Source organism: Stigmatopora argus, chromosome 10 (genome assembly GCF_051989625.1).
Source record: "Stigmatopora argus isolate UIUO_Sarg chromosome 10, RoL_Sarg_1.0, whole genome shotgun sequence".
NCBI classification, from domain to species: Eukaryota; Metazoa; Chordata; class Actinopteri; order Syngnathiformes; family Syngnathidae; genus Stigmatopora; species Stigmatopora argus.
Window position 1 is genome coordinate 2,584,326 of NC_135396.1, and position 27,543 is coordinate 2,611,868.

At 43.4% G+C, this 27,543-nt stretch overlaps 1 protein-coding gene across 2 annotated transcripts in view; it reads right to left on the minus strand.

The window, feature by feature from the left end:
* Window positions 1–388: 388 nt before the first annotated feature.
* Window positions 389–27,543, minus strand: part of kmt2a (lysine (K)-specific methyltransferase 2A) — a 45,029-nt gene continuing 17,874 nt past the window's right edge. The window contains exons 6-34 of one of the 2 annotated variants that reach the window (XM_077611357.1): window positions 26,316–26,983; window positions 25,917–25,990; window positions 25,307–25,543; window positions 24,317–24,463; window positions 22,394–22,492; window positions 22,017–22,137; window positions 20,990–21,103; window positions 20,692–20,876; window positions 19,796–19,972; window positions 19,488–19,598; window positions 18,635–18,708; window positions 15,644–15,858; window positions 14,517–14,611; window positions 14,299–14,436; window positions 13,183–13,341; window positions 12,422–12,533; window positions 12,275–12,353; window positions 12,029–12,189; window positions 11,788–11,937; window positions 8,810–11,264; window positions 5,334–7,934; window positions 5,191–5,262; window positions 4,891–5,111; window positions 4,597–4,671; window positions 4,193–4,367; window positions 4,012–4,119; window positions 3,861–3,941; window positions 2,658–2,787; window positions 389–1,261 (exon numbers count right to left, since the gene is read on the minus strand). In XM_077611357.1, the coding sequence (XP_077467483.1) occupies window positions 986–1,261; window positions 2,658–2,787; window positions 3,861–3,941; window positions 4,012–4,119; window positions 4,193–4,367; window positions 4,597–4,671; window positions 4,891–5,111; window positions 5,191–5,262; window positions 5,334–7,934; window positions 8,810–11,264; window positions 11,788–11,937; window positions 12,029–12,189; window positions 12,275–12,353; window positions 12,422–12,533; window positions 13,183–13,341; window positions 14,299–14,436; window positions 14,517–14,611; window positions 15,644–15,858; window positions 18,635–18,708; window positions 19,488–19,598; window positions 19,796–19,972; window positions 20,692–20,876; window positions 20,990–21,103; window positions 22,017–22,137; window positions 22,394–22,492; window positions 24,317–24,463; window positions 25,307–25,543; window positions 25,917–25,990; window positions 26,316–26,983 (9,310 nt within the window). In that variant the 3' untranslated portion in view covers window positions 389–985. Of the gene's footprint in view, window positions 1,262–2,657; window positions 2,788–3,860; window positions 3,942–4,011; window positions 4,120–4,192; window positions 4,368–4,596; window positions 4,672–4,890; window positions 5,112–5,190; window positions 5,263–5,333; window positions 7,935–8,809; window positions 11,265–11,787; window positions 11,938–12,028; window positions 12,190–12,274; window positions 12,354–12,421; window positions 12,534–13,182; window positions 13,342–14,298; window positions 14,437–14,516; window positions 14,612–15,643; window positions 15,862–18,634; window positions 18,709–19,487; window positions 19,599–19,795; window positions 19,973–20,691; window positions 20,877–20,989; window positions 21,104–22,016; window positions 22,138–22,393; window positions 22,493–24,316; window positions 24,464–25,306; window positions 25,544–25,916; window positions 25,991–26,315; window positions 26,984–27,543 lie in introns of both variants that reach the window. The other variant, XM_077611356.1, reaches the window with a different exon arrangement.

A 27,543-nucleotide genomic window follows, 5' to 3' on the forward strand; every position in this document is an offset into this window, starting at 1 on the left:
ATAGAGCGCTTTAGTGTTTGTAAACCTCTATTTCCTACCAAAAAAATGGCATTAAAATAAATATGACTTTTTAAAAATATATAAATACCATCATTAAGTGCTATTCACTATCGAGTGCTTTTTAAGTCTTTTTTTTCCTCGTTGTAGAAAAATATACATTATTTACATTTTTTTCCCAACCGCAACATTTGCTTTTCTTAATAAAAACAAAAAATAACGACAATTTTAAAAGACTTAAAAACACGTACTAACAATTCCATAAGAAGAAAATATCGACTCAATTTCGCCACATTTGTTTGGTTCCGCTTTCATTTGGAACGACCACGCAGAATTCGAACCGTGATCCCATACGGCCCACGGCGATAACATTAAGACCCCCCCCCCCCCCCCCCCCCCCCCCGGAAAAAAAAGATAAATAAACCTACTAAAGCACATCAGTAAAGTCTCGGGGGTCCCGCCCATGTTTGTCAGTCCACCAGAAACTCAAGCTGCCTTTTTTCCCCCCTTTTCAAGAGGTTCCATAATAACGCAAACGGTGGCAACGTGGTCAAATCAAGCGCACGAGCGTGACGGATATTTGTCTAGTGTCGCTCTCGGTTTCGTACCCTCAAGCGAGCCGTGGCTCAAAAAGGCATCGGGGCACGTTCTCCCAAGCCCGGCGAGAAAACATACTTCGATTTCGACCCATTTCGTGTTCCTTCGACAAATTGCACTTTGGTGTAAAACGGAATCTTCGATATTTTTAAACTTTAAATTCAGAACGGGCCGAAAAAAAGGGAGCAAATTTCTTCCAAATTTGGCGGGGGGAATTCTCAAAAAGATCCAGGTTGGCGAGCAAGACACACGATTGGGAAAGGAGGCACGATATGTTTCAAGGTCTATTCGTGGCTCCTCCTCCTCTGCACGTTCGGTCCAATCGAGAGCGGGCGTCGGATCGGGGGGTGGGGGGGAGGAGGGGGCGGGACAAAAAGTTGGCACTGACTTGTTAGTTGAGGAACTTGCGGCACTTGTTGGCGCCGCAGTTGCAGGGCAGCTTGTTGCCGGCGTCCTCGGTGGGGAACTTGTAGTCGTAGGTCAGCTCCTCGCCGCGGTGGATGCGGCGGGCGGCCAGGATGACGATGTGCTTGGGGCCGTCCGCCGTGATCACCCGCGAGTAGCAGTTGGGCTCGCACGAGTGGTTGATGAAGCGGGCCGCGTTGCCGTGAGTGGTGGCGTCCACCACCTCGTGCTCGTCGATGCGGAACATGTAGCAGCCGATACCCTACGACAGACAGAGACAATAAGCGTTACAAATGTGCCATGTCCCCTTTAATTATTATTATTATTAATATTATTATTATTATCATTATTATTATCATTATCATTAGCATTATTATTATCATCATTATTATTATCATCATCATTATTATTATTATCATCATTATTATTATTATTATCATCATCATTATTATTATCATTATTATTATCATCATTATTATTATCATCATTATTATTATCATTATCATTATTTTCATCATCATTATCATTATAATTATCATTATTTTCATCATCATTATAATTATCATCATTATTATTATCATCATTATTATTATCATCATTATTATCATCATCATTATTATCATCATTATTATTATCATCATTATTATTATCATCATTATTATTATCATCATTATTATCATCATTATTATTATCATTATCATCATTATCATCATTATTATTATTATTATCATTATCATCAGTATTATTATCATTATTATTATCATCATTATTATTATCATCATTATTATTATCATCATTATTATTATCATCATTATTATTATCATCATTATTATTATCATCATTATTATTATCATCATTATTATTATCATCATCATTATTATCATCATTATTATTATCATCATTATTATTATCATCATTATTATCATCATTATTATTATCCTTATTATTATTATCATCATCATTATTATCATTATTATTATCATCATTATTATTATCATTATCATTATTTTCATCATCATTATTATTATTATTATTATTTATTGATTATTTATCTTATCGTTTGTTTGTTTGACATTGTGTTGATTAATTATTTATTGATTATTCATTCTCTAAACTCCTTTCTCCTCACCAGGGTCGCCAGGGGTGCCGGAGCCTATCCCAGATGACACCCTGAATTGGTGGGCAGCCAATCCCAGGGCACGAGGAGACAAAGGACAACTAATCACAGTTACTCATACTAGGGGTAATTTAGAGTGTCCAATCATCCTAATCTGGATGTTTTTGGGATGTGGGAGGAAACCGGAGTACCCCGAGAAAACCCACGCAGGCTCGAGAGAACATGTAAACTCCACGCAGGTGGACTGACCTGGATTTGACCCCAGGACCCCAGAACTGTGAGGCCGATGCTGGGCTGCCTTATTTATTATTAATTGTTAATATATATTGATTATTTATTTGTCTATTTGTTGTTGTTATTTGTGCACTTCATGGTGAAGCTTTCAATATCATTATAATGACAATAAAAGCATTCGATTCAATCGGGGCCAACGTGTTATTACTGTGATTACCATATCAAATGCGTTGAAACATTTGGATGCCTCTCGGCTTATGTTAATTTGCCACCTCGGTCGTTATTGATTGGTGCGTCTGCTACTCACCTTCCCGTCATAGTATTTCTCCCGCTTGTCGGTGAGCACGGAGCGGATCACATTCCCGGAATATTCAATCACCATCTCTCCCGCCTCGATGGTTTTCTTGCAGAAAAGTCCTCGTCCGTGAATGGGAGACCTGGAAAACAATAGCCCGTCACTGAGTATGCATATAGAGAGACTTAACGTTTGGACACCAATATTCGTCTAGTTAGAAAAAGTCGCAAAGAGCCAAAATTTTAAACTGTGAGAGTCAAAGAATACCAAAAAAAAAAAAAAAAAAAATCGAACCTGCTAAATTGTATTTTTTAAATAGAATGATTTCGCTGTGTGGTCAATGCGTAGTAGGACCCAAACGTGGGGAAGTAAGGTCACGGATTGGAGTGTGCTAATAAAAACATAAATAACTATGGCAGGATTATCAGAAAAGTACAAAGACTTTGTAATCAAATAAGAAAAATCAAACCTGACCGGGGAGGACCAGGGGAAACCAGAATCACAGGACATAGGCATAACAACATAGACGATCCGACTGACAAACACAGGTTTTACATAGACAGACATGGATTGATGAGACAATCAGAAACACCTGGAGATACAGCGGGGGACGGAGGGAGGGACAACAGGTGAACTCAATGGGCAATCACATGGATGGGTTACACGGGGGGGAAAAATACCAAAACCAATCCCCAACAATTTTTTTTATACCCTAAGCTTTGAAATACCAAATTTTCTTGCATATATGCCGTAATTGTAACAAAAAAAAGATGACTGAATCAAGGATAATGCGCAAATTAGACTTGACATGCACGAAACTGCAAGGTGACAAAGACGAAACGCAAGACAATACGGCCGATACGATCATTTAATCCAAAATAGAGAAAAGATAAACAGATAAAACGCGAAACAAAATTTATTTAGACATCTATGAATTAAATTCAAGAAAAAAATTAACTGTATCTTGCAAAAAAAAGGAAAAGACTCACTTACTTGTGCATGGCATTCTTATCGTAGAAGAAATCGTAAAATTCAACGATTTTAAGGCAATTGTAATAGTACGGCTTATATGCGAGAAAATGCGGTACTTTTAGTTCACTTCATTGATTTTCATGCCACTGTAAATATAGTCATCCGGTCTGAGGAGTACCTGCTCCACTCATCAAGTCTACATTTCAAGAAAATTAAATTCTTTATAAGTGGCTTATTTATTACCTGTAGACTCCTATCGTCTCCTTGGAGGTGGTCTTGAGGTTTTTGAATCTCACAGCGAGCGGCAGTTCCATCGATGCCCGTCTGCCACAACAATTGAACACTTTGAAGGATTGGTCTCCAAAGAATACGTAGAGCCCCGAAGGCGACTAACCTAGCGGTCCTGAGCTGTCCTTCCTCTTCGTTTTCCTCCTGTGGCCTGTACTCGGGAGGCTGCCGGTGTTTTGAGGCCAAGAAATTGAACATGTCGAAGACAGATCTCCTGGGGGGAGGCAGATTGTTGTTGTTGTTGTAGGTGGGAAGTTCAAGTCAATAGGAAGGGAAGGCATCCAAACCTGTGGTGGATCTCTGCCCGAGCTGAACCGTGCGGGTTGATGTGGAGCTGCTCGCTTTCTTTGGGTTTGTGGAAACGGAATCGGTAGCTCCGACAGTGTCTGTTTCCGTACAGTTGCTCTAACAGGAACAGGACGGCCTCGTTGACCACTCCCAGCATCCGAACGCCATTCACCCCTAAGAGAAGTGCACAATTAGAGTTTACAGTTAGAAATCCTTGTGTACAATCTATTCTAGACCCTGAAAGAGTAGAACACGTCTCATAAGTCACGAGGCAAGGACAAGATGACGGTTACTATTTCCAAGAACTGACATTTGTTGTGTGTAAGCTCTCCTGCATTTGAAAATGGAGTCAAGTGTTTATAAATGACCGTGTGTTTGCTTCTGAGCAAGAATGGTGCAATACCTTCAAAGGACATCTTTTGTAACTTGGCATTGGAACGGGCTTCCTGCACCTTATCAGTCAGCGACTTCCAGGCATCTGCGAAAAAGGACAGTTACGTAAGAACGTGATCTGAAGTGCCTCGTGGGATAGCTTCAGTTTGGTGGCTTGCGTCCAATTGTGATAGACTTCAATTCGGTAAGCGTGTTTGCCCTGTTTTACTTTTTTTGAAACACGATCTGATAAGAAGTAGTGGGGCCGTTTTTCACCAGAGAAGCTAAAGTGGAATAAGAGGAGAACCTTTGGCTTTTCATTCACCTTCAATGCTTTCGCAACGTATGTGGAAGCCGTCTTCACTGCGGATCTCAAAGATGATGCCCTTTTGGGGCTTGCCGTCCAGCCCGGTGTCTTTGTGGCCGCCATCTTGGTCTGGCGGTGAAGCGGCGGCGGGAGAAGCTGGGACAGGCGAACCTTTGTCTTGGACCGTGAGCTTTCCCGGGAATCCGGGATGCTCCGGATTCTTCTTTTTAGCAAAAACGCTGTAACAGATTGAGCTGAGCCGTGACGGACTTCGAGAGAAATAGCGTGAAGAAGCAGAATGAGAAGTTGTTGCCGTACCTTTTATTTGTTGCCTTGTTGGGGGGTTCGCCGGTGTCCATGGGCTCGGGACAGCTGACTTGTTGAGAAGTACTTGAAAAGAGAAGAGGATGGTTGTGTTAGCAATTTTTAGCCCGTACTGATATGTCTAAGTAGTAACTCACCTGGACTTTGAAGGGTTCTTGCGATGCGCCTCGGGATGAGAGATCTTCACCTTTTTGCCGTTACTCATATCCGTGCTTTTCCTGCTCCTTTTGGCTTTGGGTTTGTCCTTTTCCGTCCTAGCCATGCTAACGGTCGCGGCCGCGACACCCATGGAGTTCTGCAGGCTCCGATTGGCGCCGTGATGGAGGGGGGTGCGTCTGCTGCTCTGAGAGTGGGTATGAGTAAACACGCCCACGACACGGCCTTTCGCCGGGCTGGAAGGGGGGGCCGGCGCTATGGCCACCGCCGTGGCCGAACCGGACTCGGAGGTCTGGGCCCTGGAATACGCCTGGCGGAGGTGCGTGGCGTTGCCGTCGACGTCTCCTTGCTGAGTGACGGCCACGCTAAAAGACTGCTGCGAAGGCAAGACGCAGATGCTGTTGGCTAGCGAGGTCACGGGGGGACCCAGGTGGGATACCAGGGGGGTCGCCCCGGCCGACTGGAGGACCACCGACTGATCGGATAGGCTCAAGCCGCGTGAGCTGGCCTTGAATAGTAGGTTGCTGATTGGCCTGCCGATTTCCGTTGTGGTGAGGACCGGCGTGGAAAGGGACACGGACCCCGAAGTCAGGAGGCCCGCGGCCCCACCGGGGGTCACGGGGACGACATTTAAGACCGACTGATTGGGCTTGAGGCCGGAAGGTAACATGTGAGCCGAGTGATCCAGCACCCCGGCCTGGGCGGAGCCAGGAATCCTCTGCTGAATGAGCGTCGTAGGGTCCAAGTACATGACGCCACCCGATTTGGGTCTCTTGATGATGTTGGGAATTTTACGCTGAGAACCCGTTAAGGTGCTCAGCTCCACGAGACCGCCGGGCTGGCCGGGGATGCCGGCGGTGAGTTGCGAGGATGACAGATTGATTAGCGTCATGTTGGGAGGGCCGACATCGGGGGCGATGGTGGGCTGGCTTCTGGAGCGAGCCAATTTCTTGGGTTTTTTGGGCAGGAGTCGAGAGATGGGTCTTTTCTTGCCGTGGGCGGTGGAAAGCACGGTGGGAACTGCGGTCAGAGTTGAGGCGGTGGAAACGATGGCCACGCTCGGACCCAGTTCGTGCCGTCGCCCCGCCTCGGTAACCAGGATCTGAGGTTGATCGTGAGCTTGGGAAGACAACCCGATAAAAAGCCCCGAGGTGGTGCTGGGAATGGCCGTCTGGAAACCGGCCTGGGTTGCCCCTCTGAATGTATGAATCTGAGAGGAATGAGACACGGTGCCCAAGACTTTGCCGCCGGCAGGAAATATCTGCTGCGAAGCCGATAACCCGGAATTCAAACCCGTGGCGAGGGTCACTGAGCTCAGCACGGCTTGAGAGCTGGCGTCCATCACTCCCGCGGCCGTTATTTTCTGGGCGACTCCGTTGGGGACGGTCTGGAGGACGTAGAGAGGCTGAAACTGCTGGTTCACCACGATAAGTTTATCGGGGCTCGGTTTTATGACCGTTGGGGTGGACACCTGAACCTGCGATGGTCCCGGACCCGGTGCGGGGCTGATGCTACCTGCCGTCGTAGCTGGAATAGGGAGAAACTTTTGACCCTGAAGTGGAAGTGACGGAGAACTTGGCAATCCGGGGGTCCTGGGATTTCTGGAAATATCCTGGTTAGCTGGATTTTCCACCACTTGACCAACTGCGGGGCTAGGAATGAACTGCTCGGGGATCATGTGACCTTCAGTGACCTGAGTGTCCCTGTTTCCCAAGGTTACAACGTCGTGCTGATTCTCTGAGGGTGATACCCCCGGTCTTTTCTTGTCCCCACCCTTCTCAGCGCTCATCGATTCTGGGCGGGATGTCAAACCCAACATTGTGCGTTCTGAGGTATCTGAGAGGAGGCTCCCGGTGGAGTGGTTCTGACTGGAATTCACGGTAGGACTGCGTGTAGTCAACACCGAAAGATCCGAGGGCAGTTCAAGAGGAATGTAAGGTTCCTCGACAGATATGGAACTGTTCACGCTACTTTCGCCGACCCCTTCGGTTTCAGCGGTAGGCAAAGGCTCGGAGAAGTCGTCAAACAGGATGTCTTTGCGCCGGTTAACGTCCACTCCCACGTAGCCCTCGTCCAGCAGAAGCTCGGAGGAGGAAGACTCGGGTTGCTGAACCAGAGCCTGCATGGACATGGAAGGCGTGTTCAGAACAAATTCCATGATGTCGGACGGCAAAATGTTGCCGCAGTCGTCGCTGTTGTTGTTGTCGGAGTCCGATTTGAGAAGTTCGGTGCTGATGGACAATTGAGCGTCCAGAGGATCCTGGCCCTGACTTTGTGGCTGCGACTTGACCACGGCGCCTAAAGCCAGGCAGTTATCTTTGGGTCCTTTTCGGCCCTCTCGGGGATTCCCGCCCAATGCCCCGGTGGTTCCCCCACCGCTGGCGTGTGCCTCCTTGGGAGACTCGCGGGAGTGGAGTTTTTCCCGGTGTCTCTCTCGGCCCCTTCTTCTCGGAGTAGTCTTGTGTGGCGTGGAAGCCGAGGTGGCTGTGGTGGTGGTGGTGCTGGTAGTGCAGATGCTCGTGTCGCTTTCCGAACCGTCGTCGACGCCGTCGAGCTGACCGATGCTCTGCTTGCTCAAAGACCTGCGAAAAAACACCATACACAGATTGGGGAGGAGACCAACCCTGAACAAAATGGCCATCAATCTCACAGCTGATTATAGACAGTTTTATCACTGTGCCTTCTTGGATCGCAGTACAGAATTGTCGTGAGAATACAGGCGTACGAAATTAATTGGTTCCAGGACCTTTTTCGTAACGTGAATATTTCGTAAGTAGTCTTTATATGTAAATGCTGAAAACTGTTCCACGGTCCTAAAAAAAAAACTAGTGTTTTGCTGTTTAATATATCCCCCATTTAATATATATTAAACGGCAGCGGTATATTAAGTGGCGCACAAACGGGAAGGTACGATGTACTACGCACTCTTTATGCCGTGACGGGGTGCATCAACGTTTTGCAAACTAAAACTACTTACTGCTCAAGTTAAAATTACTTACTGCTGAATAAAGTCTGACTTGGAATTTTAATGAACTTAAGTATCTATAATTATGCCCCCATGAACACCATACAAATCTTGCCAAAAAAGCAGAGTTGCCATTTAATATACCCCGGGTATATTAAACAGCAAAATACGGTACCAACGAAACCTTTTAATAGTGACCAAAGTGTCCCACTTTTGTACGATATATGCGAGAAACAGATATAAATGAAAGAAAATTATGAATAACAAGCATGTAAAAACGTTCTATTCATGCAGTAGTGCAGTACAGTAAGGTGGAATCTAACGTTAGCACACGAACACATGCACGTAAACACACAACTAAACAACTTCAAATGACGACTTCACATTAAATAGAACGCATATCAGTTTTTGGCAACCTAGAGGAATTTGTAAGTCGAGGTTGACGGTGCATTCAATGGTGAGGGAAATGTCAAATATCTTAAAAGTACTTACAGCGCATTGAGAATGTCATCTTCAGCTTTTTCTTGCGGCCTCTGCTGCTGCTGTTCCTCGTCTTTTAAAAAGCGCTGAAGCTGTGAGCCCCTCCCCAGGCACTGGTCCAGTCCTTCTATGGAAGGAAGACCCTCGCCTGGGTTTATTATCGTCCTGGTGAAGTTGTAATAATACGGGTCCTTGAATCTCTGGTTCATTCCGCTGTCTTCTTCATCGCCGCTGTCCCCCGACGAAGACGAGCTGCTGATGTCATCGGCGCCATCCACCTGTCCCTCGGCGGACTTCTTTCGACCGGTCCTCCTCTTAACCAAGGGCACTGATCCGTCCCCACCGCCGTAGAACGGCAGGTCCTCTTCCCCGTAAGAACGAACCCCGTAGAAGGGCGTGAGTCCGAAGAACATGTTGGAGCGAGCGCGGGCGCTACGGCGAGGGTAGCGCCGCTTTGCCGACCCTGAACCGTCGCTGTCGTCTTCCAGGTGCGCGTCGTGGTAATCATCGGGGCCTTCGCCATCGTCTCCCGTCCCTTGAGCCACGAGGCCGCGGTGGTCCCGGAGCTCGGAGAGAGGGCGATCTTTGTGGAGGTCTTCGTTCTTCGTTTCGGTCCGGTTGCCGGGGTTATCGGAATCGGAGTCGGAGCTGCTGGCGGAGGAAGAGGAGAAAATGGCGGAGCGGACACAGCGACTAATCCCCTGGCCAGCAGGAGAAACAGAAGAGGTAGTTGTCGTGGGACAGGAAGTGGAAATCCCGCCGACATTGCTGGTACCGTTGGGGTCCGTCTTCATTTCGGGCATCGGCTGTCTGACGCTGGGCTTTTTTACCGCTTTGGCTTTCTCGCGAGAAGACAATACTAACTGCTTTATTGTCGGTTTGACGTGGGAAGGAGAGGACGTCTTCTTGGCGAAGAAATTGGTGAAGTTCTCGTGAGCCTTTGAAGAAGACCTGATGCTTCCCGGGTTCTCCGTCTTCTCGCCGTGGGATCTGGCGCTGCTTTCCAGCAACTGAACTTTGCTATTGCTATTCCGGTGAGAGGTGGGATGGAGATTAAGGGTTCCAGAGCTGCTCTTGGCTTTGGTGTTATTATTTAAGATTGTAGATTTTTTGTTGTTTTTGCTATTAAGGAGCCTCTTGTCCCTTTCCCGGTTTTTGGACAACTCTTTGTTGCCTGTTGGCTTGACTTTGTCCTTGGCGGCCGTGGCTGGGGACGCCGGGTGTACGGAACTTCGCCTTACCGCGTCTGCGTCCGAAGGTGTTCTTGAAGGCCAGAGGGATTTCATGGCGGCTCCGGCAGATGGAGCCGATGAACAATCGTTTGATTTCCGTGCCATGGTTGGGGAGCTGGATTTTCCAACGGTGGAGTCGTTAAAAAGCAAAGATGGTGGCGTCAAGCCCGTGCCGGTGACGTTGCCGTCTTTCTCCGAGTGGTTCCTGTCCTTGGCGTGGATGTTGTGAGACTTGTGATGAGCCAAAGCGATAGCGTGGTCTTTGCTTCCGTGTTTGCCGTGCTTGTGACTCTGTTTGGTGCCGCCACCTCTCTGCTGATGGCCGGAGAGTACGGCGGTGCCCACGGGTGGTGAAGACTGACCCGAGCCAGCGGGCGCCATCCTGGGGTTCTTACTTTCACTCCCACCCTGTCTGGACTGGCTTCCAGGGTCGCTCTCCTTCCCTGAGCCTTTGTGTCTCTCTGTGCTTTTCGAAGTGGAGTCCCTTGAGGGAGGTCGACTCTTATCGGAGTCTTTGCTGGAGGTTCTTTCTTTTCCCGGTTCCTTGCTAAATTGCCTGAGCTTTTCCGAGTCCCTCGGGCTGGAATCCCTGCTGACGACTCTGGCTTTCTCGCCATCTTTTGAGCTGGAATCTCTAACGTAGGATTTGCTCTTCTCGGCGTCTTTGTGGTTTGACTCCCTGCTGACCTGTTTTCCTTTCTCGCCGTCCCGGTTTACTTGTCGACTCTTCTCCGAATCTCTTCCGGGAATTCGCACCCTGTCCACCTCTTTGGTGGCCGGCTTCCTCTTTTCTTGCTCTTTGGCGATTGGTTCGTTGATTTCGGGCTCCTTTTTCAAGTGGTCGCCGGATGATTTGTTCCTGTCGTGATCCTTGAACGCTTGACCTCGGCTCGGCACCCTGACCTTATCTGCGTCTCGGACACCCTGATGTACGGAAGATTGCGATTTATTCTTCTCCGACGTGAAAGGCTTTGCCCTTTCCTTGTCCCTCTGGACCGAGTCCTTGCTGAGACGTTTAGACTTTTCGGGGTCCCGTGCCGGTGAGGATATTAGCGGAGGCGGTGAGGTAAAGGGCCGCGGCAAAATCTGAGCCAGCGCTTTCACGGGTTTTTCTTTCTGTTGCTGGTGGTGAGGAGATGGAAGAGATGTGCAACTAAGACGTTGGGGCTCAATAATCCGTGGGACGGGGTCCAGTGCGGTCTCAAAGGATTCGTTTTGAGGTTGAGAGAAACCTCCTACAGAAAAAACAGAAGGTGGGATTGGTAAACTACTAGATACAATATTCCATAAGACAATATCTACCGTATTCTCTCGCATATTAGCCCCCCCGCGTATAAGCCGCACCCGTATAATTGCCTTAAAATCGTTGAATTTTACAATTTCCCGCATATAAGTCGCACCTGTAAAATTGCCTTAAAATGGTTGAATTTTACAATTTCTCGCGTATAAGCCGCACCCGTAAATTGCCTTAAAATTGTTGAATCTGACAATTTCTCACGTATAAGCCGTCCCCCTGATTCACAATATTCACCTCCATATTCATGGTTTTAATAATGAGTACAAATGTGTTACGTTGAAGGGAAAATAACGCAAATATATCAATTGCAAAAACCACGAGAATAAAAAAAAAAGGGAAATTTACCTTTAAGAGCTGCTTAAGCGTAAATGCCTCGGAGCGCCAATCAAAATGGATCATTGAGAATTATTTGTACCTAATTAGAGTGAATGTAAAAAGAAAACAAGACTCAGATTTAATACCTGAAGAAGGCAATGGACCCGGCCCTTGCAAGGACTGGATGCCAGGTGGGTAGCTGGGGTACCGGTTCCTGGTGTAGACCCTGAGCTTGGGGGTCTTTACTGGGGAAAGAGTCTCTGTCCGCCTGGGAGACTCAAATGGATCCGGGAAGTCTTGATTTGAAAAAAGCCAGATTGACAGTGAACAGCGGTTAAAAATGCTTCAAAAATGCGTACGGTCATCCTACGACTGTTACAAAAATACCTGGCACCGGAGACGGGCTATGCGCGATGGTGAGATTGTCCTCAGAAGCTACCGCATTCATGAAATCGCACTCTCCAACGGGAGGGTGACAAACCAAGATCCTACAGGTGTACACGCAACGCTTTCGTGCATCCAAAGTACTCCAGTATACGCGAGAACACCTGCGTGGGGGACCAGTTGATAACATTTCATCTTTCCCCTAAGACAATATTGACTTAATTTTCTTATTTTTTTGGAATCACTTACTGGTATCCGATAGGAAAGAGTTTGCGTTCGCAATCTGACATTTCGGTCAGTATGCCCAAACAGTCAATTGTCATGGAGCCTAAGTTAAAAACAGACATTAATGAATAATAAATCACTAATAGTTTGACCGGCATTGCTTCACCCTACCTATCATCAAGTGGACATTTTCAGGCTCCAGCCCGGCCAACCATTTTCTCTTCACGCTGATTCCCTCCAGATCAACGAGTACCCTGCGGGTGACCTCAAAACCAGACACCACCTGAGCGTAAAGAAAGGCAAAAATATGATTTAACAAAAAAATGGCTGAGTGTTAAGACCTACCGTATGTATACATGTACATATATGTACATGTACGTGTATATGTATGTATATGTATATATATATGTATATATATATATATGTATATATATGTATGTATATATATGTATGTATATATGTATATATATGTATGTATATATGTATATATATGTATGTATATATGTATATATATGTATGTATATATGTATATATATGTATGTATATATGTATATATATGCATGTATATATGTATATATATGTATATATATATGTATGTATATATCTATCTCTATCTCTATCTCTATCTATCTCTATCTCTCTCTCTCTCTCTCTATATATATATATATATACTTCAGCAATACACTTATTTATATATGTATTTTATTTATTAACTTACTTATTACCTATCTATTTATGTCTAAAATGCCTTCCCTACATCTGCATTCTCACCCTCTTGCTACGGCGACAACAAAATTTCCCAAATAGGGGATGAATAAAGTTATCCAATCCAATAATAATGCTTAATTATTTGAAAGAATCAGGGGAGCTGATTGAAATGAATTTCTTTTTGTTATCATCTGAGTTGTTCCAAGTCATGGAGTGTTTCTTACTTCTCCCTTGATTAGGTCCTTGTGCTTGGAACAATAGACTTTTTTGTCCTCCAGAAAAATGCAGCGGTCCTGACGAGCACACATGAAGTGGTAGTTGCTGCTACAGGAAGTAAAGCAGCAAGTGACTGTGGCTCCCGGCTGTTGACACATCTCACAGCGCTGTGAAAGAGAAAACACGAATAGGAAATGAGCACTTGGGGCCCCTGTAGAATTTAAACTTGCATTATTTAATGATATCTGATACTGGAGCTACATCCGAAAATTCAGCCTTTGGCAGATCAACTTTTATCCTTTTTAAAAAACACATTTGGAATGGAATCAAAGTTAAATACAACTGAACTGCACTTGAGCAGTCATTCTTTTAGCTATTGCTAGGGGGCGCACATGTACAAAACCTTTACACCTTGAACACAGGTGTCAAAGTGGCGGCCCGCGGGCCAAATCTGTCCCGCCGCATCATTTTATGGGGCCCGAGAAAGTATATCATGAATGCCGACTTTCTGTTTTAGGATCAAATTCCAATGATTATAGGTGTATATTATATTTCCTAATTTTCCCCTTTTTAAAATCAATAATTGCAATTTTGTAATCCAATTTTGTGTTTTTAGTTCAAAAAGCATTTTGTAAAATCTAAAAAATAAATATATAAAAATATTTTCTGTTTTCCATTTTAATATTGAACTTGATAAAAAATATTTTCTTTCCTTTTGAAATGAAAAACTAATTATTAAAACATGTTTTCCCTTGCTAAGAAAAAAAAGCTCAAATAAACATGGTATTATATCTATTAAAAACGGATTATTTAGGGCTTTTGATCCATTTATTTTAATCTGATTTAAAAATATATATATAAATATATACAATATCTCAATTTTATATCTAAATTGGTCCGGCCCACGTGAAATGGAGTTGACGTTAACGTGGCCCGCGAACCAACCCGAGTTCGACACCCTTGGCCTAGAATCACAGTCTTAAATAAAAAGCCATTGCAATTGAAAATACTGCAAGTTGTGTATTTTGCCCTTCTGGTACTAGTGTAAATGGGCAGTTCTTTGTCACAGCAAACTATATATTATTTACTTTTTTTATCTAGGTACGTATTCCCTTGTGTCTTACCATCCGTTTGCCCCTGAGAACAGCCACGTGTACATTTTTCAGGGAGTTGTCATCGTCCTCAAAAACCTCCGCCGACCACAGCGCACAGTTGACGTGCGTCCACTCATTCTGTCCGATGTACAGTAATCTGCCGCCCTCCTGTAACATGCGGAAAATGCAACATCAGAGTACTACCTACACACGCTAGCCAATTTGGACGATGTGACCGTGACACCCACGTTTGTGTTTTCGTCTCCGTATTTGAGACACAATGCGCATTGCCTGTTATCGCTGACACCGGGTGGTGGAGGAAGCTCTGGAATGTCGTCATAATCTGGAAAGCAAAAGTAGTGGTTACAAACGGAACATCCTGCCAATATCCAAAAACATTCTTTGCTAGGTGGAATTCTTTAGAGCAAGGGTGTCAGACTCGGGTTGGTTCGCGGGCCGCTTTAACGTCAACTCGATTTCAAGTGGGCCGGACCCTTTTAGATATAATGTTTAGATTTTTTTAATAAATTGATTAAAATAACTGGATTAAAATCCCTGAATATTCAGTTTTTTATAGATCTAAAACAATGTTTATTTTAGCTTTTTAAAAATATTTTTAGATTTAACAAAATGATTTTTGAACTAAATGTTTTTAAAAAAAATTACAATTATTGTTTTTAATGGGGGAAAATCAGGAAATTTAATATACATCTTTACTCTTCATTTTAATTTGATCCTAAAACAGAAAGTCGGCACTCGGGATTTAGTTTCTTGGGCCACACAAAATGATGCGGCGGGCCAGATTTGGCCCCCGGGCCACTACTTTGACACCTGTGTTCTAGTCTGTGGGAAAATATGCTTCCTAAATCTCCACCTCACAGGCATTTTTACACACCCAACTATTTAAGAAACACACACTAAAAGATGTCAATGATATTATTATGAACTACATATACTCCATTCCAACCAGTCTTATCTATAATATTAACTATGGCCCATAACCTTTGACACCTTTAAACAATTGTAACATCATTATCTTCCATTTAAAATGAAGACATGATTTTAAAACAATTAATTCATACCCTCCACTAAATGGTTTAGCTTTTTATATATTTTTTTAGATTTTACAAAATGATTTTTGAACTAAAAACACAGGAAAAAATGGATTAAAAAATTACAATTATTGATTTAAAAGGGGGAAAACCAGGAAATGTAATATACATCTATACTCTTCATTTGAATTTGATCCTAAAACAGAAAGTCGGCACTCAGGATTTACTTTCCCGGGCCACACAAAATGATGAGGCGGGCCAGATTAGGACCCCGAGCCGCCACTTTGACACATGTGCTTTAGATGGAAGTGTTCATGGCGTACCTGGTATGAGTTGAGGTGGAGGGGGTAGAGGCGGAAGAGGTGGAAGAGCCAGGGGAGGGATTGTTTCTGGTTCAACAGGATTATTGGGGCAAGGAGCTGGAATGATGTTTTTCATGAGCTGAGGGTGTTCGGAGCGGGACAGCTCCAGTCTTTCCTGCCACTGGGCGTAGTTGTGGTCCAGGGATGGCGGCAAAACGGCATTGGGGAGGAGACCGCTGCTGAGGACAAGATATACAACGGAGTCAACATTTTTATGAATAGGAAATGATGACAATCAGGAAAAAACTAATCAACACCTGTTGCATTGGCTACCATATTTCATATTGCTGTTGATTGTGCGGAAATTAAGATTCAAACAACAAAGATTAAGGAAGTTATTGGGTGTGCTGCACATTATTACAAACGGCATCGATAAGAAAGCATAGCACAAGACGAGAAATAAAGTCCGAGCATGCAAAATCTAGGGTCGATACAGTAATCCCTTGAATATCGCGGTTAATGTAGACCACATGTGTCAAAGTGGCGGCCCAGGGGCCAAATCTGGCCCGCCGCATCATTTTGTGTGGCCCGGGAAAGTAAATCATGAGTGCAGACTTTCTGTTTTAGGATCAAATTAAAATGAAGAGTATAGATGTATATTAAATTACCAGAGTTTCCCCTCTTTTAAATCAAGAATTGTCATTTTTAATCCATTTTTCTTTGTTTTTAGTTCAAAAATCATTTTGTAAAATCTAAAAATATATTTAAAAAAAGCTAAAATAAACATTGTTTTAGATCTATGAGAAAACGGAATATTCAGGGCTTTTAATCCAGTTCTTTTAATCCATTCATTAAAAAAAAAATCTAAATATTATATCTAAAATGATCCGGCTTAGGGGATGCTACATTTTCCTTAATGTGTCCAATGCTTCAATTTCTTTGAGGCACTCACTCACTCATTAATGGTAAAAAAATTTGCCCTTTTATGGCCCACGTTTGAAATAGGTGCAAAAAAAGTCTTGAACTGGCTTTGACAGTTTATACCAAGCAGTTTTTCGTTTTGCATGCCATCCAGCACATACAAGGCTGGCAAACTTGCATCAAAAATCCACAGAAATGGATAACATTAGTTTTTTTTTTTTTTTAAATAAGATGCGAAGACGCCAAATCCACTCTGGATCTTTGGATTCATAAACAGAGCAATATCAAATCTCCCAAGTAGAAAGTAATCAAAGATGACAACATCAACGCAACATACACACTGCCCGACTGGATTCTAAATTCCACCTGATCAACCAGTAGTTTCTCCCCACATAACCTGACCAAGTGAAACCACAAAAAGCCCACAAACCATTGAGCGCCACGTGACACGGTTACAGTTTGTCTCCCAATAAAGCCCGCCGAGCAGGCAAAGCCAATAATGAATAATAAATGCGCTGGGAAAACGGCGCCCTCCGCGGAGAGCGCCGAGTGTTTGTGATTAAGTGAGAACCTGTGAATGAGTGTGTGCAGCGAACATGACTTCAATCGCCGACGAGCATCACGCCGCATGAATATTCATTCCAGGAGCCAATGGTCTCGACGAGGGGCATCATTAATTCAATACAATCATTTCATTAGTAATTCTCAGAGCGGGATCGTTCATCAGTAGTTGCTCCACTCCATCAAAGTATTCACTTTAGAAGCCAACCCCCCCCCCAAAAACCCACTCGTTCAGGTGGAGACTTATTTCGATTTTTCCTATCGATCCTTCAGTCTATTATCTTTGCTTAACGCGGGGAAACATGTCAACATAAATTTCAAGGGCAATGGCCTATTCATTAGCAGGACTAAATGTCATTTGGCACGAGGCAGAATGTGCTTTTAACAGCTTGCCTGTCAATCAAAAGGTTCCCAAAAAATCCACATCACGCCCACAAATTGAATAATGCAAAAACGCATTAATGTTTATATAATGGCACTCTTAACTACACTTATTTAAGAGCGTAATGCTATAAACATTAATAATTGGATGACTCAAGTGTTAATAGTCACCTAGAGGTGAGAGATGGCAGTGTTCGAAATTGACCAATCGCATGCAAGCTCTCGTTAAATGGGAGCCAACCCAGCTGTCACCATTTCATTTGATGAAACGAAATATTTTTTAGGAGTAATTCCATCTCGTTCAAAGTCAGCAGAAACACATTTTAACTTACCCACAATACAAATAAAGTAAAATAATGGAATTATGGAAAATTAATGAAGGATGTGATCATGATGGAAGGCATTATTGACCTCATTTAAAATGTTAACTATTGTTAAATGAAATTTGAAGTGACAAAAAATAAAACAAAATATTTTTTTTAAATCTACCCAAAGAACATAAGTACAGAGGAGAAAAACACCAAGGCTAAAAAAAAATGCAAACCACCATATCACTTAGTGTTGATCTTTAAAAAAAAAAAAAAAGACCAATCACGGTTCCTCTGAGATATTTTGGGCAGACTTTTTTTTTCTTTTCCATATGTTTCCAATGACCTAGTCACCAATATCTCCCGACCACCAGGTTGACGCATGTGTCTGATAAGAGCGATTTGCAGAGTAATCATGACTGGGACTCAAGCCTTAATGGAGGATTTTATCGCAACGGTAGCCCACTCAGTTCTACTCAGTTGCTCACCCGATTATTTGCGTCAATTTTGACACGATGGCTCTTCTCAACCTTTGTCTGAACGACGTATCTCGGAGGAGGAAGGCACACCCAGAGCATCGCATTCTATAAATATTAGCTTGCTGCCTCTCGCTAACAACCACATGAAGGTAGAGTGTCTTTTTCCCCCCACTTTTCCGTAATTACAGACCTTCCCTTCAGCAGTGGGGCGTGCTCAAATAACTCTTAAAAACAACCTTCCCACACTGAGAGTAAATATTGCAACCATTTCAATGAAGTAATACATCATTTGATTGGATATAAACAAGCAAAAGACAAATGATGATGTTGGTGAAGCATTGTAATTTGTTACTGAAACTCACTTGTCACAGACTTTGGGTCTTTCCCAGAAGCGAGACTCTTTCGCTTTGAACCAGGGGAAAATTCGATCCATTTGCTGAAACACAATATTCCGCACGGATCATTCCTCCAGCCTTTCAAAAAGAAACCGTATTTCCGGACTATAAGTCGCACATTTTTTTCTTATTTTGAATGGGCCTGCCACTCATTCTGACCGTCAACAGCTTGTTATGTTGTTTTTTTAGGTCCTAGTTATGCAAAATCTGTTACCGTATTTTGACGTTTAATATACCCGGGTATATTAAATGATTTTGGCTTTTTTGAGCCTCCCGTCTGTGCGCCATTTAATATACCCCTGCCGTTTAATATACCCGGGTCTATTAAACGGCAACTCCGCTTTTTTGGCAAGATTTGTATGGTGTTCATGGGGGCATAATTATAGATACTTAAGTTCATTAAATTTCCAAGTCAGACTTTATTCAGCAGTAAGTAGTTTTAGTCTGCAAAACGTTGATGCACCCCGTCACGGCATAAAGAGTGCGTAGTGGATCGTACCTTCCCGTTTGTGCGCCATTTAATATACCCCTGCTGTTTAATATACCCGGGTATATTAAACAGCAAAATACGGTAATATACTATATTAACAGGTGCTTATTTTGTCTGTTGTTCCTTATTTTTCATTACTTTAACATATATTGTTGTATATAACTTCATAGTGCAGTCCAGTGCAGCTTATATTTTTTTCATCTTTCGTTGTGCATAATTTAGCTGGTGCGACTTATACTCAGGTGCGACTTATACTCGGGTGCGACTTATAGTCTGGAAAATATGGTAATATAATATAGAGATAGAAAGGCAGGTCTGAACAATGCTTACCCGGATGAAGTAAGACTTGAGCATGCTGTTGGCTTTTCTGCTGTCAGGCTGACCGCCGTCACCGTTAAACGCCGTCTGGATGATTCGCGCCATGTCGTCACTGAACGCCAGCTGAAAGAAATAAAGAATGATTACGACGGTCGCTGTGCCCTGACTTCGAATCTTTGTGAAAGAATGATTGTCTTTCGGAAAGAGGTGCTTTAAAATCTAGTTGTTTTATGAGTCAGAACTCTCTGGTGTATTGACTAATAATCTTTCTGTATGAGTCATCACGGTCAAACTTGACAAAATAAAAATGGAGCGCATACCACAGACTTGTAGAGTCCCTTATCCATTTTCTTCTCCACGGACTCCAAGTCCGTGGGGGAGTCGCCGAGGTTTGCGGGAGAGGCTTCGGTCGGAACCGGCGGGTCCGGACCCTCGGGGGAGCGACGGGATGGAAGACTCTCTTCGGTCTCGGGGTTCAGTTGAGGAGATTTGACCACCTAGGCCAAAGAGTACAAGTTGACGATAGCGATAATCATTTGTTTGTTGTTTTCTAAATTTGACCTAACTTATAAATGGATTACCAGATTTTTCGTACTCGAGTATAAGCTGCAACCAGCCACTAAATAAATACACGATAAAAATCTGATAAGTCGGACTAGGGTTTAAGTAGCATTATCGGGAGGTCAATGTTTTATATTATCAAAATCCAAGAACAAACATAGGTTAAAGTACTAATAGAGAACAACAGGTAAAATAAGCATCCCGTATTTTCATGACTATAAGGCACACCACATTATAAGGCGCACCGCATTATAAGGCGCACCACATTATAAGGCGCACCCTCAATGAATGACACATTTTATTTTTTCCATATATAAAGCACACTGGATTATAAGGCGCTCTGTCTATTTTGGAGAAAATTTAAGACTTGTAAGTGCGCCTTATAGTCGTGAAAATATGGTAACTGTTTTTTAGATCATGTATTCATAGCTTATAAAAGCAGGCTCAAAGGCAGTCGCTGGTCAGAAAAAAAAATTAAATAACAATTCACACTTGAGTATTACACCCAGGCTGAGACAGACTATGAATTTTTTTTTGACGAAAAGTCTAGAAAATATGGTACACACAATTTAAACATACCCAAAAATTGCTAAGCCCCATCTAGCGAGACCTTTGCATACCTTGCGAGTCCTCAGATTGGGACAGGATTTCTAACCTTTGTATAGCGAAGAAGGTGAACGGAGGTACGCGAGTTGAGCAGCGTAGTGAGGACGTGGCGAATGCGGCCCTGGAGTTCCCTCTCCAACGCCGCACGCCACTCGGCCGGATGGCGCTCTGCACATTTGGTACACGTGTAGGCAACGCTTCCTGCCAGCTTTGACAGCAGCTCGTACATTTCATCTAAAAGAAAACGGGCGGATGACGGCTCGTTATCGGCCTCGTCATCTTTCGCCGGCTTGTCGATATGACAACCGTTGGAAATGTGTTTTTTGTTTTTTATGTGGTATACCGACCTGTGAGGCTCTCGCATTTGGCATGAACCCAACGGTTGCAACGTCCGCACTGCATGGCCTTGCTTTCGTTGTCCTCGTCGTCATAGCCCTTATTGCAAAGTGGGCAAGGTTTCCCTGGAAGAATGAATCAAAGTGGAGAAAACTGCCAGATTATTTTCCTTATTTGATTTCAACTCAATTCACTGTTGTATTTTCCAATTCAAGCGTCTTTAACCCATACTTCAGGTTCTCCGAGTTCTTTTTTTAAAGTTAAATTCCAGTTATTCTGAGGAAACCAAACTGTATTCTGAATACGAAAAAATGGTCGAAAAAAATGCCTACCCTCATTTTGGTCTTAATTAAAGGTGACTGCTATAGAGGACATTCAGAGCATTCCCATATTGATACTAAATTTCTTTTGCAGTATTCCAATTACTTCACACAGATTGGGGAATTTCAAAATAAATGTGATTGGACAATATTTTTTTTTCCTGGTAGTCAAAATAGGAATTATTTTATACATTTTTTGATCATTTCAAATTGTGTACGCCTTATAACAACTTTTGTAAAGAATTTTTTAAAGTACGTTTTTTTGTCTCATTTGACCCATTTCAGCTCTAATCGGGATCGTCTTCACTATATAAATATAGCGCATCAGTAAGCAATGTACCCAGACAGTGCATACAAAAGGTACACCGTAATGATTGGGCACCCCGTCCGTCCACTTTGGGGAAAACTTTAGACTTTTAAGTGCGCCCTACGTGAGTAAATGTGTTTTAACCTCAATCTCAATCTGCAAAATGTCTCCACCTTGTGGACATCCCGTGTGTGGCTCGTTTTTTTTTACCTAGGTCTACAATGTCTTGTGTGTCTGTGTCTGTCTTGCTACTGCAACCAAGAAATTTCCCGAATTCGGGATGAAATAAAGTTCTAATCTAAATGTGTGCCGCGTTGCATTTGTACAGTTTATCAACGCTTAATAAGGGGAATTGCAATCATTAATAAGGCCAAGTATGAGAACTTTGTTACTTGGGCGCTTGTCACTCACCTTTAGCAAAGAGTTTGGCACAGTTCTGACACATGGAAAAGTCACGTGACCACTGGGCGTCCCAGGATTTCCCAGGTTTGGTGCTTCCGCAACGCTTACAGCGCACACATTTAGTGCATATCTAGGGGACAAACACAACAATTAGGGACTATAATGCTCAAACGAGCAAGCAGCAATGTAAAAAGGTGCCAAGTGACACCATGGAAATGTTTTCCTAGTTGTTGTTTTGGGAGAACAAGAAAGTGGATGAATTTTACACTAGCGTGCCAAAGCGGCAAGAATAACGCGGGAACAAACAGCTGGAGGAATTTGTCGGTGGGGGGGATTTGGTGCAAGGAGGGGGGCACATGTGAAGGTGTGTAGACGTGTAGACATACCCAGACTTTCTTCTTTTTGGTGGGTCTTGCAGGGTGGTTAGGACCCAGGCACTCCGGGTGATAGCAGTTATGGCACTTATCGCACTCCAGCAGCTGCTCCTACGGGACCAAGACAACGGGAGATCCGTAAATATCAAAGATGGTGTCATTGCACACTCATCTCCAGCCTTACGCTGGTCTTTGGGTGAGTCATGGAGATTAAAAGAAGCCAGCATGTTCCAAAGGTTTCCTTCTCGGCAGAAATGTTAACTTTAAATTGTTTGAGGCAAAGCTAGTTTGTAACTAAACTCTCGTTCTCCTTGACAAGGTGGATTTTGCCCAGGTTTACTTCCATCATTAATTCCAAATTGTTTCAAAGACAATGCTCAATTTGGACTAACAATACCAGGTACAATAGTGGTTCATGTGACAATATGTTGACATTGTAGTTCCCAATCATCGATTTTTACCATAGTACAGTAGTACCTCGACATACGAGCAATTTGAGATACAGGTAAAATTTCAGGCAAATATTTATCTTGAGATACGAGAAAATTTTTGATATACGAGCAGACAGCAGACGCGAGAGGCTGCTCATAAAAACATCATGGCCACTGTCTTTCCCGACGCAACTCCATCGTGTAATGTCTGGACGAGCACTGGGCGGAGCGTTGCATTTTTTCAGTGTTTTTCCCCCGTTAGTCAGTGTGAATGGCGGAGCTTGCTTGCTAATACGGGAGGAGTATATACGTTATCCTATTCTGAGGACATTTGTGTGCATCATTTTGGGAATATTTTGAAGGGAAGACAAAAGCTAAGAACCCTCGATAGGTTGCATCTGGGTGGAGGCGGGGCAAAAATAGCCAACCCGGGAGGAGAAAGGTATCAAAATTTAAAACAAGATTAGAATTAAGTTTAGTGGAAGGTTAGATTAAACTTATTTTTGAGTGTCGGCATCATAATCCAAGTTCTTTTAAATTTGTTTATGTTATGTTTCGAGCGCGTTGCCGTGCAAAAAGTCTCTCCGCAAAATCTGTCTAATTTTAGTACTATTAAACATATTTTAGTACTATTAAACCAGTTGTTACTTTGTTAATAGATGGCCAATTAGAACAAATAAAAATGTTTTTTCCAATCCAATATCCTCTTTTTGGTGTTTTTTCAGAAGGTTGGAACGAATGAATTTGTTTTTAGTTCATTTCTATGGGAAACATTCATTTGAGTTACGAGTAAATCGACATACGAGCTCAGTCCCGGAACAAATTAAGCTCGTATCTCGAGGTACCACTGTACACTTAACACAGGCTGCTTTAAAAATCCCAATGCAACCAAGATCGTTGGCACTTGGAATTAGCTATCCATTATCTGTAGTGTTCAGACGCGTTTGAGGCCCATTTTAATTTTTTTTAATACAATGAAGTTCCCGTTTTCAGGAGTATGATTTATCTTCAGCGTTTCGAAGCCAGAAGCTTTCAAGCCTCACTCTGCACAAAGTGTGCTCGCGATGTACACAGCTAGAATTGGAAGGCATTCAAAGCAATAAATAACTTAACACCCTTTAAGTGGAGATTTGTTCCAAACAACTCTGAGCTTAAAAAGAATGTTCATTTGTCAAGCATGTCGCAAATGAGACCATCCATCTTATCCGTCCGTTTTGCTATCGACTTGTACGAAAAGAACAAAACAATGCGATGATGTGTACTTATATTTTTGGGTGAAAATGAAACGTGCCTAGATGTACACAATAAAATTCTAATGTAAAAGGCAACATGTGCAGAATTTGAGTTAAATAATACAATCAAGGCACGAATCCATCAAGGTGATTAATGGCCGAGCCAGGAAGCGTTTCTCTAGGGAATGGCCGCTGGCATTTTTACAGACTCATCCGAGATGGAGCTTCTTCTACGGCGCCTCCCCCAAAAAAGGGATCTGAAGTGTACTCACTTTAGCTTTTTGATGGCGGCGCCCGCAGGCCTGGCAGAAGCGGCATCGGCGACAACACCAGTTTTCCGATTGCTCCTGGAGAGGACGTTCGGACTCCCCCAGGCAAAAAAGATGGAACGGTTCGCAGCAGACCTGGCAGAAAACAAACTGGGGAGACACAGAGGAACAAACACATTTAGTTTTAAGGTGCAGTGTGAAGCTTTAAATTTCAGTCTACTTTTTGTATGTAATGACAATAAAGGGAGTCAATGATTAAAAAATTGGGGATTTTAGGACATGAAGCAGGTGGGAAATTGAATTGTCAACGGTGGATTTCATATTTACTGTATTTTCTTGCATATTAGCCGCCTCCACGTATAAGCCGCACCCTGAAAATAGTCTTTAAATCGTTTAATTTTACATTTTTTTCTCGTATAAGACGCCCCCTGGTTGACAATTTTGACCTCCATATTCATGGTTTTAGTAGGGAGTACAAAAGTGTTATTTTGAAGGGAAAATCTTGAGAGAAAAAAATCAGAGCGGGGTATTTCTGAGATACTGTATGAATCTTTGTCACCTTGCAGTTTCGTGTGTCTACTTTGTGCGCGTATAAGCCGTACCATCGATTTAGTTATCATTTTTTTTAGCAACAAATACGGCCTATATGCGAGAAAATACGGTAAGAAAAACATTCATGCATTCCTTTACAACAAATATGGCTTATATGCGAGAAAATACGGTAAGAAAAACATTCATGCATTCATTTACAACAAATACGGCTTATATGTGAGAAAATACGGTAAGAAAAACATATTCATGCTTTCATTTACTGAACCACTGAAACAAAGGACAACCAATCATAGCTAGGCAAGGCAACAGGCAAGTTAGAGTGTTCAACCAGCTAGCTTAGCATGCAAGTCCGGGGAGAACCCACCAGGCATCGAACCTTTGAGCCCAGAACCGCGAAAACGACCCACTAACCACTAGGCGGCCATAAAAAAATGTCTTTACCTCCACATTTCCGCTGCTGGCACATAGGAAGCAGAGCGCCCTGGGCGTGACAGGCACAGAGGTGAGCAGGCTGAGGCCGCCCGCCTCCCAAACCTTGTCCACGTGGTGGTCCCTCTTGAAATCCACTCTGATTCGATGCACTCCGTCGAAGGGCGCCGTGGGCTTGACCTGGCCCCTAGTCGAGGGAGTGCCCAGCCAGTTTAAAGTACAGCTGCTGGGGGGTTTCGCCGTCAGGGTCTTCTCGTCAAGTGGACCAAAGATTTAGAAAAAAAAAAGAGGGACAGTCAATGTTTTGCTCTCTAAATTCGTTTGAGTAACTTTTCCTTGGGGAAAAAAGCCATTTTTTCGTTTGACTTGATTAGACTTTTGAAAAAGAAACGTTAGTCTTACTATGTTGGGTTAGACTTGAGTCATTACATTTTTTTTCTTCTAGTTGGGACATTATCTTGGCTAGAAACACCTACAGTGGCTCTAGGATTTTAACCAACAACAACACATACACACAATTTTTGGGACTGGGCAAAAAATATAGATTTTTCTGTTAATACTTTTGAAGTAGAAAAACATTGATCAATTGCTGTAAATGTAATGAGGCTGAAAAAGTGCTTACCTTGTCTTTTGGTTTTTGTTTGGGAGATGGTAGAACGGGCCGAGAAATTGGCTTCGTCGGCTGCTTTGGGTCAACTATTCAAAAAATACAAATAAAATCAAGATAATGAGGATAAAGAGAGTCAGTGGTATGAATTTAATCGCCCTTTACTAAAGTCCTTGCTGTCCCACCCTTAGCACGTCGGCCTGTCACTTTTTTAAGTACGTTTTATACTGAAAGCGATCTCGTTTTAGCCGTTTCAGGTCTAATTTGGATCAGATTTGAGACTTTTAAGTCCGCTCTATGTGAATAAATGTGTTTTTCATCGCTTATTAAGGAGAATTGCAATCATTAATAAGGATAGCAATTGGCCGATGAAGGCAGGTATGAAAAACTCAAAAGATGTGACCCGTTTCTTACTTGAATCTGACGTCTGCTGTTGCGGTGATTGTTGCTGGCTCTTCCTCTTGGCCTCGTTTAACGCCATCTTGGGTGAAGCTTCCTTCTTTGCGCACGTCTGCAGCGGAGATGGCAAAGAAGGGGAAGGGGAAGGAGCCGGGGAGTTCTGGGCCGAGGAGGAGGTGGAGGAAGAGGAGGAGGACGAGGACGAGCTGGACGAGGAGGGTGATGACGACGAGGAGGAGGAGGATGAGGAGGAAGAGGACGAGGAGGCTGCTTCTTGCCCTTTGTGGCCCTTCTTGCTAGAGACGGAGATCTGCTTGAGATCTGGGGACTGGGACTGGGACTGGTTCTGGGACTGGGCCAGGGCGGCCAAGGGGCCGGCGGTTTGAGGGGATTCGTCGGGGCAAGGAGAAGAGGACGGGGCCGGAGAGGATGCCGGCGCTGATGACTTGGTCTTCTCCTCGCCCGGATCCGGGGGAGGAATTTCATTTCTTTTGTGGGGGGTTTCTTCCTTTGGGGGTGCCGTGGGGAGCTTGTTGCCGGACTCCGAATTTTGTCCTTTAACGGGAAGAAGGACGTCCTTCTTGTCAGATAACCTGTTCTTCTTTTTGTCCTTCTTGCTCTTGCTTTGCTTCTGGAGAAACAGCTTGGAGGGCATCCATTGCAGGTTTTGACACTTTCTCATCCTGGAGACGGGGATTAAGAAAAAATATGATTAAAAAACTCTTCCTTCCTTGGATATTGCTTTGCTTTGATTATAGGATTAAAGGAATATTCTTAAATTGAATGCTTTTATTGTCATTATACAAGTATGAGATTGAAAGTTTCCACCATTAAGAGCACAAATAACAACAAACAGATAAATAATCAATAACCAATCATAAATAAATAATCCATAAATAAGTAATAAATAAATAAGTAGTCAACATAATAAAAAAGTGACAATCAAAGCACTCAATTCAATTTAATTCAATACATTCATTCATTCATTCATTCTCTGAATCGCTTTATCCGAGGCTCGCGGGGGTGCTGGAGCCAATCCCAGCCTACTTCGGGCCAGATGCAGGGGAAACGCCCCGAATCGGTGGCCAGCCAATCACAGGGCACGAGAAGACAGACAACCAATTGTAGCTAGGGGCAATTTAGAGTGTACAATCAGCCTACCGTGCATGTTTTTGGGAATGTGGGAGGGAACTGGAGTACCCGCAGAAAACCCATGCATTCTCGGGGAGAACATGCAAATTCC